Raw genomic sequence first — 13,335 nt, 5'->3', positions numbered from 1 at the left:
CAGTAAAATATCCAATGTTACGTTTTATACACTCTAAAAGAATACACTTAATAAAAAAATACAAAAAAATTGAGACTCAGCACATGTTCATTTTTGAGATAATTCCATTTGTTTTCTATTATAAACGTATTGAGCTCACCAAAAATGACTTATAATTTTCTTAAATGCACTCTTCTATGTTCCACACTTTACCAGCATGAACATTAACATGTCATGATAATTTTAGAAAATCAAGTAAAAACTACTACAACTACCAAGAAAATAAATGGGGCCCAGCACGGTGGCTCATGCCTGTAATCCCTGCATTTTGGGAGGCTGAGGCAGGTGGATTACTTGAGCTCAGGAGTTCAAGACTAGCCTGGTCAACTTGGAGAAATCCTGCCTCTAACAAAAATACAAAAATGAGCTAGACATGGTGGCAAGCACCTGTAATCTCAGCTACTCAGGAGCCTGAGACAGAATAATCACTTGAACCCAGGAGATCGTGCCACTGTACTCCATTCTGGGAGACTGAAGGAGACTCCATCTCAAAAAACAAAAAACAAAAAAAAAAAAAAAAGAAAAGAAATGATACAAATTATAACTAATCTAAAATTTCCTATAATCCAAAATACAATGCTCTAAGAACTTAAGATACCAGGTAATTTATACGAAAAACAAAATTTTAAATTAATTTGTCTTTCATCAAGTTTAAAATCCATGTTCACTAAAACTATGGACTCATATAAATGAAAATAAGAGATCCTAATAATCCCATGCCCCAAAAATATTCCCACCATTAACAAATTCACATGCCTTCTTTCCCTTTTATTTACGTACTGCTTTGCTTAGACCATAAAAGACACTCAATAAAGTCACACAAAGTAACCTCACTTTTTTTTTTTTTTTTTTTTTGAGATAAGAGTCTCACTCTGTCGCCCAGGCTGGAGTACAGTGGCGCAATCTCAGCTCACTGCAACCTCCGCCTCTCAGGTTCACGCCATTCTCCTGCCTCAGACTCCCAAGTAGCTGGGACTACAGGCACATGCCACCACCCCCGGCTAATTTTTTGTATTTTTAGTAAAGATGGGGTTTCACCATGTTAGCCAGGATGATCTCGATCTCCTGACCTCGTGATCTGCCCGCCTTTGCCTCCCAAAGTGCTGGGACTACAGGCATGAGCCACCGCACCTGGCCAAATTAACCTCAATTTTATAACATGTAACCTGATCTTTTAAAATAAAAAACACATATCCACATACACTTAAATGATAATACACTATTAATAAAAAGGGGCTTGGCTGGGAGAGGTGGTTCACGCCTGTAATCCCAGCACTTTGGGAGGCTGAGGCAGGTGGATCACCTGAGGTCAGGAGTTCGAGACCAGCCTAACCAATGTGGTGAAACCGCATCTCTATCAAAAACATAAAAATTAGTTGGGCATGGTGGGCACCTGTAGTCCCAGCTACTCGGGAGGCTGAGACAGGAAAACTGCTTGAACCCTAGAGGTGGAGGTTGTAGCAGGCCAAGATCATGCCACTGCACTCCAGTCTGGGCGACAGAGCAAGACTGTCTTAAAAACAAATAAACAAACAAACAAACAAACAAAAGAGGCTTGTCTATTGTGTAAGAGCCAATAACCAATTCATTTAACAAATATTTTCTAAGTATCTAACAATGTTCTAGGCACTAAGCTGCAGATATCATTACCCTTGAGGTGACTGACAGAAGAATAAAGAGGCAAAATTCTCAACTGATGTCCTAGAGAAGCATGTGACACAGCTATATTTCTACAGCATGGGGTCTCTACATATTTTATAACTCTCTCTAGCTGAAGTTATAACATTATATTTCTTTAATGAAGGAATATGCTTTATTACAAATTCAAGTACATTACAGAAAATGATAGGTGGACAGAGGACAAACTGTTTTAACAGTTTGATTGATTCTTTCCAGTTTTTGTTTTGGTTTTTTTTTTTGGTTTTTTTTGTTTTTTTTTTTTTGAGACGGAGTCTCGCTCTGTCGCCCGGGCTGGAGTGCAGTGGCCGGATCTCAGCTCACTGCAAGCTCCGCCTCCCAGGTTTACACCATTCTCCTGCCTCAGCCTCCCGAGTAGCTGGGACTACAGGCGTCCGCCACCTCGCCTGGCTAGTTTTTTTTAGTATTTTTTAGTAGAGACGGGGTTTCACCGTGTTAGCCAGGATGGTCTCGATCTCCTGACCTCGTGATCCACCCGTCTCGGCCTCCCAAAGTGCTGGGATTACAGGCTTGAGCCACCGCGCCTGGCTTGTTTTGTTGTTTTTAATTTAGTTTTATTTATTTTTCTGGAACAGAGTCTTGCTCTGTCACCCAGGCTGGAGTGCAGTGGCGTGATCTCGGCTCACTGCAACCTCCGCCTCCTGGGTTCAAGCGATTCTCCCATCTCAACCTCTGGAGTAGCTGGGATTACAGGCACCTGCCACCACACCCAGCTAATTTTTGTAGTTTTAATAGAGACGGAGTTTCATCATGTTGGCCAGGCTGATCTCAAACTCCTGACCTCAGGTGATCCACCTGCCTCAGCCTCCCAAAGTACTGGGATTACAGGCGTGAGCCACCGCACCCGGCCATAATTTCTTTTTTTTTCTTTTTCTTTTTTTTTTTTTTTTTTTTTTTTTGAGACAGCATCTCGCTCTGTCCCCAAGGCTGGAGTGCAGTGGCAGGATTTTGGCTCACTGCAACCTCCGACTCCCAGGTTCAAGCAATTCTTGTGCCTCAACCTCCCAAGTAGCTGGGATTACAGGCACCTGCCACCATGCCCAGCTAATTTTTCTATTTTTGTAAAGAAAGGGTTTTACCACATTGCTCAGGCTGGTCTCGAAATCCTGTGCTCAGGAGATCCACTCTCTTTGGCCTCCCAAAGTGCTGGGATTATAGGCATGAGTCACTGTGCCTGGCCCCAGTTTTTATTACTGGCCCCAGTTTTTATTTATATTCCATTGTAAATACCAGAATTTAAGTATTAGTTTTATATCATTACTTATTTCAATTAACAATGCATTAGAATGTTTATATATTATTTATCTATCTCTCTCACATACTGAGGCATTACGAGCAGGAATCTTTTTATGCACTTTAAAAACATAATTAATTTAATCCACACAACAAAATCTATGAGGTCGGTTTTATTATCTCGAATTTACAAGTGAAGATATTGAGAGACAGGTGTCTACTAAGATCACCAAGCTAATACACTACAGAGCCTGTATTCAAATTCTATCTCTTAATCAGCAGATGATACATAATACTCACAACATAAAATTTTTCTGTTTAACACTATTATATAAATTTTGAACATGTAGTTTACAGTCTTTTCTATTAAAAATAGCACTTTTTTTTGTGGAAATAGTTTCTTCACATTCCTTCAATACAGAGGGATTCTCAGATCTAAGACCCTAAACACTTTCATTAAGTATTGAAAGTGTATGAGTACTGCATTCGTATTGGCAAACTGATTCAAAAAAGGCTAACACCTTAAATTATCACTAAATATGAGTATCTATAATACTCCTCTTTACTTAAAAAAATTTCTAATTTTTTAAGTTTCTTAACTGTCAAATAGGTAAAAATGATACCAAATTTCACTTATCTCCAAAATGTTTTGCTTTTTACTAGTAAGGAAATTTTTTTTTTTTTGAGACAGCATCTCACTTTGTCACCTAGACTGGAGTGCAGCAGCACAATCTCGGCTCACTACAGCCTTGACTGCCCAGACACAAGCAATTCTCCCACCTCAACCTCCCAAGTAGCTAGGACTACAGGCATGCACCACCATACTCAGTTAATTTTTGTGTGTTTTATAGACAGGGTTTCAGCCTGTTGCCCAGGCTGGTCTCAAACTCCTGGACTCAAGCAATCCTCCCACCTCAGCCTCCCAAAGTGATGGGATTACATGCATGAGCTAACATGCCCAGCTAGGAAATACATTTTTCTATATTAATTTTTTGCTGTTTCTTCTTGAACACTGTGCCTTAATTTCATTGGCTGCTTTACTCAAATGGCTCTGAAATTTTTACAATCAATTTGTACATGCCCTTTATATAATAAAGACAGTATCCCTTTGTCATATTTGCTAACAAATACCCACCTGCTGGCAAATTTATTTAGATTAAAAGTTTCTATTCTGGGACATCTGTGGCTGCAGTTAATATTGTTTCTGGTATGCAGTAGTTTTATGTTTTTTTCATAAAATAAATTTAAAAGGACATATTTGGCTAATGCAAATAAGTTTCTAAAGTAAGCCAGGCATAGTGGCTCACGTCTATAATCCCACAGCTTGGGAAGTCAAGGCAGGGGAACTGCTTAAGCCTGGGAGTTCAAGACCAGCCTGGGCAGCAAAGCAAGGCTGTCTCGAAAAATAAAAATTAGTTGGACCTGGTGGTGTGTGCCTGCAGTTCTAGCTACTCAAGAGGCTGAGGCAAGAGGATACACTGCCATGGAATTCAAGGTTGCAGTGAGCCATGATCACATTATTGCACTCCAGTCTGGGTGACAGCAACACCCTGTCTCAAAAAAAAAAAAAAAAAAAGAAAGGAAAAAGAAAAAGAAAAAGCCAGGCTGGGTGTGGTGGCTCACACCTGTAATCCCAGCATTTTGGGAGGCCAAAGTGGGCAGATCACGAGATCATGAGTTTGACACCAGACTGGCTGACATGGCAAAACCCCATCTCTACTAAAAACACAAAAAAATTAGCCAGGCATGGTGGTGTGTGCCTGTAATCCCAGCTACTCAGGAGGCAGAGGTTGCAGTGAGCCAAGATGGCGCCACTGCACTCCAGCCTTGGCAAGTGAGCAGGACTCTGTCTCAAAAAAACAAACAAATAAACAAAAAGCCGTTCTTCCTATCAAGGTCTGATAAACATTCAAGTATATTTTCCTTTGCTCAGAGGTTCCGGAGGGGCTCACGGCTGTAATTCCAACACTTTGGGAGGCCGAAGAGGGTGGATCAGATGAGGCCAGGAGTTCAAGACCAGCCTGGCCAACATGGTGAAACCCCACCTCTACTAAAAAAATACAAAAATTAGCTTGGCATGGTGGTGGATGTCCTTAATCCCAAGCTCCTCAGGAGGCTGAGGCACGAGAATTGCTTGAACCTGGGAGTCGGAGGGTGCAGTGAGCCAAGATCATGCCACTGCACTCCAGCCTAAGTGACAGAGCAAGACTGTCTCAAAAAAAAGTTTTGGAGGACAGGGGGAAAAAAAAGTATCTTATCTGTTTCTTTTTCTTTTCCTAATACTTTAGTTTTTAAGTCTTAGAATTTGTTTAGATTTGAAATATAAAAGATTAGGGTGATTTTTAAAATCAAACTACAAAGCAGATATTCCAGTACCATTTAATAAATAGTACTCCCTCCCGTGAATGATCTGAGAAACATTCATTATAATACATTCAATACCTATATATAACTGGCTGTATTGGGGGGACTATTTTATTCCGTTGATTTACACATTATTCTGCTAGTTATCATAAAGGTTTCATTGCTGAAGGGTTACACTAACTTTTCAGATTTTTTTTTAATAATCTCACCTATTTATTCTTCCAGATGAACTTTGGGATCTGTCAAGTTCTAAAACAAATTCTGTAGTTATTTCCTTTAGAACTGCATAACCTACAAATTAATTTTAGAAGAATTTATGTCTTCAGATTATTTAATGTTTTCACCCAAGAACAACTTCCCACTATATCCCACCAAGTCTACTTTTTTCTCTCAAATTGTTTAAAAAAAAATATTGGGCCAGTCGCAGTGGCTCACACCTGTTAATCTTAGCACTTTGGGAGGATCACTAGAGCTCAAGAGTTCAGTCTGGGCAACATAGTGAGACCTTGTTTACATAAAAAAACTAAAAAATTAGCTGGGTGTGGTGGTGCTCGCCTGTAATATCAGCTCCTTGGGAGGCTGGAGAATTGCTTGAGCCCAGGAGGCTAAGCCTGCAGTGAGCTAAGATCATGCCACCGCACTCCAGGCTGAGCAGCAGGGTAAGATCCTGTCACGAAAAAAAATAAAAAATAAAAAATAAAAAGAAGGAAAGAAAGAAAAGAAAACCAGACCACACACGGTGGCTCATGCCTGTAAACCCAACACTTTGGGAGGCTGACATGGGAAGATCGCTTGAGCTTAGGAGTTTGAGACCAGTCTGGGCAATACAGAAAGACTTCATCTCTACAAACAAAACTTTTTTTAATTAGCCAGGTGTTTAGCCAGGCATGGTGGCTTGCATCTGTAGTCTCAGCTACTTGGGAGACTGAGGTGACAGGATCGATTGAGCCTGGGAGGCAGAGCCTGCAGTGAGCCAAGATTGTGAGCCTTCCAGCCTAGGTGACAGAGTGAGCCACCCTGTCCTCCCCCAAAAAATTAGCTGGCGCGGTGGTGCACAACTGCGGTTGCAGGTGCTTAGGAGGCTGAGGTGGGAAAATCCCTCGAGCCCAGGAGTTTGAGGTTGCAGTAAGCTATGAGCACTCCACTATACTCCAGCCTGTGCGACAGTGAGACCTTGCAGCTAAAACATTGTTTAAAAATGTCTAAAGGGCCGGACGCGGTGGCTCACCCCTGTCATCCCAGTACTTTAGGAGGCCGAGGTAGGCGGATCACTTGAAGTCAGGAGTTCAAGGCCACGCTGGCCAACATGGCAAAATACCGTCTCTACTAAAACTACAAAAATTAGCTGGGCATGGTGGTGCATGCCTGTAATCCCTGTTAAACCCTTGGGAGGCTGAGGCAGGAGAATCACTTGAACCCAGGAGGCAGAGGCTGCAGTAAGCCAAGATCATGCCACTTCACTCCAGCCTGGGTGACAGAGCAAGACTCTGTCTCCCCCCGAAAAAAATAAAAAAAAATTTTTAAAAGGTCTTCAAAGATCTAATTTGCTGAAAAGTAGACTCAATCTTTGTCCAGTTATTTACACTAACTCCTAAGATGTTTACTTACCAGACCTCTTCGAAATTCTATGTAGCTTTCTTCTAAAATGAAGTGGAGAAGTCCTCAGTCTAATTATCTTACAGAGAAAATAATCAGGCTTTTACAAACTACTCCACCACTGATACTACCGATCTCTGTTTTGAAGCCTTCACTGATCTGCTGTCTGCCTTTTATTTCCTGAACAGATACTGTGCACAGGCCTATACAGGTAATAGCTAATGTGAATATACATGGACACTCCTTTAACTGTCTGAATCAGCATTATGTTTACTTATCTGAAAAAACTTCAAAAAACCTGGTAAAATATCAGGTTGTAACCAATCCACCTTGTTTTTTCAAGACAGGGTCTCACTATGTTGCCTAAGCTGGTCTCAAGCAATGCTACTACCTCAGCTTCCCAAGTAGCTGGGACTAGGAGTGCGCTACCGTGTGCTCCCCCTTGTTTTTAATAATTCTAAATAATTCCAAAAAATAAACTTATCACTTTTCAAATACCGCTAACATTTTAGACACTATGCTACGCACATATTTAATTTCTATTCTCACTCCTAAAGAGGATTAACTGTAACTATCCTCACCTTGGAGACAAGCTAATTGATTAAGAGGTTATGTGCTTTGCCCATGGCCAAACAAAAAGGAAAGTGGCAATGAGCTGATTCCAGAGTATGAGTTCTTAACTAAGACATATATTATTTTCCTAGCTACAATTAAATGTGTCTGCTAATAATTACCTGGGAAAATTTAGCATCAAATTTTCTAACACTAATATCTCCAAACATTTAAAATGATAACAGAAAATAACCATCCAGTAAGGGAACTCTGCTATATGGTAGCATACTTTATAATTTTCTGATGGCCTTATCATGAAGCACTTCTACTCCGGAATTATTCTTGCATCGGCGTAACAGATGGTCCTCTAAAATTTTCAGACCAAATTATCTTGTTCAAAACTGAACTTGCTCATTTAAGATGATTCAAGTCTTGTGTTTTTTTTTTTTTTTTAAAAAAAAAGTGACCCCACTAACACCTATACCTCTGTAGCTATTTGGGGAAGAATTAAAAACCAAGCTATTAAATGTTCACAGTGAATTATTTTGCTGTCACTTCTCTCCTATTTAAAGCAGACTGCTTGTATTTTAATGTCAGCTCATAATACTGGTATTTAAGGTACTTGAATCTTATAAAACTGCATGTTCTATAGACCTCCTGAACTGAAAATGACCAAAATCAGATTCCTACTCAGCCAAAAACCTGCAGTTATCTTTCACCCTTTCTTCCTTCAATCCACCATCTAATTGGTCACCAATCCCTATACAACCCATCTGCCAAACTCTTAAATTTGTTCTCGCCAACCCAGTTGCTCTGAAGTTCCTATCTCAATGAATCCCTGTCTGTTTCTATTCTCTCCTTCCTCCAGTTCTTCTCTCTGCCAGGCTGTTGAAGTGATCTTGATAAACAGAAATCCAGATGTGTCAAATTTTCCTTACAGGTCTTTAATAATCTTTCTTAACTGTGAGGTAGAGTCCACGCCCTTTCACATGGCCTACAAAAGCCTTCATAGGTTATAAAAAGCTCCTCTCTACTTTCTTTACGTTACTCTCTGAGTTTTCCAAATGTATCCTGTACTCCATTAATACTGAAATATTTGCAACTGCTAACAAAACACACTCATTCAATCATTCAGTAAATATCTACTGAGGACCTAAGGATCAGGCCCTATTCTATACCTCCTTGTCTTTGTAGGAATGCAGGAGTACATAAGGTACTTGAATCTCACCAGTTCTCATGGTGCTTACCTTAAAGAGACAAGACAATAAAACAAACAAAAGCCCCCAAAAAGCAGTATTTCGGATAGTGTAACTTTTTTTTTTTTTTTTTGAGATGGAGTCTTGCTCTGGTGCCTAGGCTGGAATGCAGTGGCGCGATCTCAGTTCACTGCAACCTCTGCCTCCTGGGTTCAAGCAATTCTCCTGCCTCAGCCTCCTGAGTAGCTGGGAATATGGAAAAGCACTACCACACCCAGTTAATTTTTTAATTTTTCATAGAGACAGGTTTCGCCATGTTAGCCAGGCTGATTTCAAACTCCTGGCCTCAAGTGATCCACCTGCCTCAGCCTCCCAAAGTGCTGGGAAAACAGGCATTAGCCACGGTGCCTAGGCAAGATAGCGTAAGCTTTGTAAAGTCAGTAAAACATTATTGATAAAAAACGTGTAACAGGGGCCGGGCGCGGTGGCTCAAGTCTGTAATCCCAGCACTTTGGGAGGCCGAGACGGGCGGATCATGAGGTCAGGAGATCGAGACCATCCTGACTAACACGGTGAAACCCCGTCTCTACTAAAAAATACAAAAAACTAGCCGGGCGAGGTGGCGGGCGCCTGTAGTCCCAGCTACTTGGGAGGCTGAGGCAGGAGAATGGCGTAAACCCGGGAGGCGGAGCTTGCAGTGAGCTGAGATCCAGCCACTGCACTCCAGCCTGGGTGACAGAGCGAGACTCCGTCTCAAAAAAAAAAAAAAAAAAAAGTGTAACAGGGTAAATTTACATCAGGGAGACAGACTTCAATTGATGTAACATTTGAACTGAGATCTGAATGATAAGAAGCAAACACCCATTCAGAAGATCTGGGGACAGAAAGTCTCAAGCAGATGACAAACAAGTACAAAAGCCCTAAGGCAAGGATGTGCTTGGAGGGTTCCACAAATAGAAAGAAGGCTAGCATAAGTGTAATGGGCCAAATGTTAGGTAGTACTCAGGTGGAGAGTTGGGTTGGGATTATCTAAGAACTTGCAAGCCTAAGGGTTAAGGAGCTGAGTTTTAGTTAAAGCCAATTAGAAGCTCTGAAGGGTTCAAACTAGAAAGTGGTGTGATATAATTATGATTTAAATATATAATTCTCAAGCCAAGTGAGGTAGCTTATGCCTGTAATTCCAGCACTTCAGGAAGCTGAGGCCAGACGATTGCTTGAGCCCTGGAGTTAAGACCAGCCTGGGCAAGATGGCCAGACCTCATCTCCACAAAAAAATAAAAACATTAGCTGGTGTGGTGGTGCACACCTGTAGTCCTAGATACTCAGCAGGCCAACGTGGGAGGATTCCTTGAGCCTAGGAGTTCAAGTATGCAGTAAGCTGTGATTGCGCCACTGCACTCCAGCCTAGACAAGACAGCAAGACTTTGTCTCTAAAAAAATTAAAAAAAAAAAAAAGTACGTAATTCTCAGGCCAGGTGCAATGCAGATGCTCACACTTAGAATCTCAACACTTTGGGAGGCCAAGGCAGAAAAATCACTTGAGGCTAGGAGTTCAAGACCAGCCTGGGCAACAGAGCAACACCATGTCTCTGCAAAAAATTTAAGAATTAGTCAGGCAAGGTGGTATACATCTGTAGTCCTAGCTACTTGAGAGGCTGAGGTGGGGGACTGCTAGAGCACAGGAGTTCAAGATTACAGTGAGCTATAACTGTGCCACTGCACTCCAGCTTGGGTGACAAAGCAAGACTTGTCTCTAAAAATATATATGGTCAGATGTAGTGGCCCATGTCTGTAATCCCAGCACTTGGGAGGCTGAGGTGGGCAATCACTTGAACCCAGGAGTTTGAGACCAGCCTGGGCAACACGGTGAATCCCCATCTATACTAAAAGTACAAAAAATTAGCTGGGTATGGTGGCACACTTGTAGTCCTAGCTATTCGGGAGGCTAAGGTGGGAGAATCACTGGAGCCCAGGAAGTCGAGGCTGCAGTGAGCCGTGATCCAGCCACTGCACTCCAGCCCAGGTGACAGCAATACCGTCTCAAAAAATTAATTAATTAAAAAAACATACACACACACACATCTACACATATAATTCAGCCTAATATGTACAAACATTGTAAAGGAGCAAGAGAGAAAAAGCAGAATGACTAATTAAGAGGCCACTACAGTGATCAAACCACTGTCTTTGGGAGTTTGGATCAGAGTACTGACTAGCAAAAGATGAAAAGAAATAGCAAGCTATGGATGCACTGTAGAGGGAGAGCCACAAGGAGTTCCTGATGGATGGATTTATACCTTCATGCATTTGCACATACTGTTCTTCACCCATGTTTCCAAATCTGTCTGCCTAGAAAACTCCTAAGTGTCCTTTAAACCACAATTTAAATCTCACCTCTGCATAAAACTGTCTCCAATCTGCCCAGCCCAATTAGTTGTTAAATCATCCATATTCCCAGAGAACCCTGAATATGTGCTTAATCTACCACTTACCACTCTGTGTTTTACCCACATACAGCCTTACTAGCTCACAAGGGTAAGAGTAAGCAAGAGCCAAGTCTCATCTATCTGTATAACTCCTCCAGTGGCCATGTCATATTGTCCCTACCAACAGGCTTCCAAAAAGCTCAGTAAGTGTTTGCAATACTTACCAAATAGAGATTTAATATTCAGAGAGCTACCAAAAATTTGTTAAGAATCTAGGAATCTTTTCTAAACCTCCCCCCTCTTCATTCAGATCATCAGAAGAAAAGACAGGACTTCCCACTTCTCATCTAATTTTTATTCTTACCACACCTTTTTAACATTAAAATAAACCTCAAATCCTTCTGGAAAAGGGAGATAAATAAAACCATATAATTGGTGTAATTTGACTAACACATACAAATAGTATGAATAACTACCTTATTGAAGGCAGCATAGTTTGCTGAAATGTTTGTGCAAACACTGGCAATAACCTTTTCAAGTATATGGGTGCCATTTCCGGATCTCCTTTGGGCTCATTACATTCTTCTTCATCTTTGTTTGTATCTTTCTTTTTCTTATCATCTCCTTTATTAACTGGACACATCCAATCACCTGCAGACAAATATTTTTTCAAGAAGTACTTTTTTGGAAACTTTTGCTTTCAAGGAAAAAACCTTAAGATATATCCAACTTCGAACAATAATTATCTTTAATTAACAAATAAACTGAAATTAGAACATGGTTTCAATGATGCTTATAATACTGAAGAGCATCAGTAACTTCAATGAGCTCAATAACAAATTAAGGAGGTAATTTTGGATACTCCACTTGGTTCCAAAAATTATTTCACAGAGCTTCTGGATTCATCAACTCTCTGAAAACTTAAAACTTCTGTCAAACTACCCTATCTAAACACCACCAAAGTATTCTTTATCTGACATTCCCATATTCCTTGAATTTCAGATTTTGGTCATTCTGGAATCAGGCAGTCATGGTCTCAAAGAACATAGAAGATTAAGCTGTTAAAGGTTTATCAAATGTAAGGATATACATATATAATTATTTGACTTCATAGGAATAGTTCATTTATATAATGTTAATGCATCTACAGAAAGCTATGGAAGTGAAAGATGAAAAATAACAGCAGATGGCTTAAAAGGAAAAGAATGTAGCACTCACCTGGAGACTGAAGAATAGCTACTACTTCACTATGGCCCCTTTCTCGAGCTTTATCTAATGGAGTTTTCCCATCTTCATCTCTCAGATCTGGATTTGCACCATGTCGTAACAGAGTCTAGAGAAGAAAAGCATTTAATTTGAATATAACAATACTTTATCTCTTTGACATCCAACTATGTAAATGAAAGATTTTCCAGAATTACTTAATCAAGTAGGTGGCAATCCAAATCTCTGCCTTTGCACTTAGTGCCTTAAAAGCAGCCTATTCTGTAATCCCAGCACTTCAGGAGGCCAGTGTGGGTGGGTCACCTGAGGACTGAAGTTCAAGACCAGCCTGACCAACATGGAGAAACCCCGTCCCTACTAAAACTACAAAATTAGCCGGGCATGGTGGCACCTGCCTGTAATCCTAGCTATTTGGGAGGCTGAGGCAGGAGAATCGCTTGAACCCGGGAGGCAGATGTTAAAGTGAGCCGAGATCGCACCATTGCACTCCAGCCTGGGCAACAAGAGCGAAACTCCATCTCAAAAAACAAAAAAGCAGCCTATTCATATCAAAAAAACTTACAAATTAATTGTACTTAGTTATTTATCATCTTCTCAAATTAAGTATGTTCCATCTTAACATGTCACTTTTTCCATCAAACCCCACCTCCCAATTTCTTTAAGAGAGGTACTGTTATAGTTTATGACCTGACAATCAACGACATCGCCTCCTATATACTGCCAATTACCAAGTTAAGTCCAATTAAATTTTAGACCAAAAAGTCAACCAGGTGTGGTGGCTCACACCTGTAATCCCAGCACTTTGGGAGGCTACATCGGAGGATCACTGGACGCCAGGAGTTCAAGATCAGCCTAGGCAACATGGTGAGAGCTCATCTCTACGAATAAGTAAATAAATAAATCATAAAATAAAAATAAAAATTAGCCAGTATGGTGGCACACGCCTGTAGTTCTAGGGACTCTGGAGGCTGAGGCAGGAAGATCACTTGAGCCCAGGAATTCAAGGT

The 13,335-nt window shown here is 40.8% G+C and overlaps 1 protein-coding gene across 6 annotated transcripts in view; it reads right to left on the bottom strand.

Annotated features, from left to right (window-relative positions):
• Positions 1-13,335, bottom strand: part of HECTD1 (HECT domain E3 ubiquitin protein ligase 1) — a 112,895-nt gene that overhangs the window by 59,372 nt on the left and 40,188 nt on the right. For all 6 annotated transcript variants that reach the window (XM_030931676.1, XM_010374654.2, XM_010374658.2 and 3 more), the window contains exons 9-10: positions 12,323-12,437; positions 11,581-11,755 (exon numbers count right to left, since the gene is read on the bottom strand). In XM_030931676.1, the coding sequence (XP_030787536.1) occupies positions 11,581-11,755; positions 12,323-12,437 (290 nt within the window). The remainder of the gene's footprint in view (positions 1-11,580; positions 11,756-12,322; positions 12,438-13,335) is intronic.

This window comes from Rhinopithecus roxellana, chromosome 5 (genome assembly GCF_007565055.1).
Source record: "Rhinopithecus roxellana isolate Shanxi Qingling chromosome 5, ASM756505v1, whole genome shotgun sequence".
Taxonomy (NCBI): Eukaryota; Metazoa; Chordata; class Mammalia; order Primates; family Cercopithecidae; genus Rhinopithecus; species Rhinopithecus roxellana.
The sequence above is the reverse complement of the archived record's forward strand: the minus strand, read 5'-3'. Positions and strand labels throughout refer to the sequence as shown.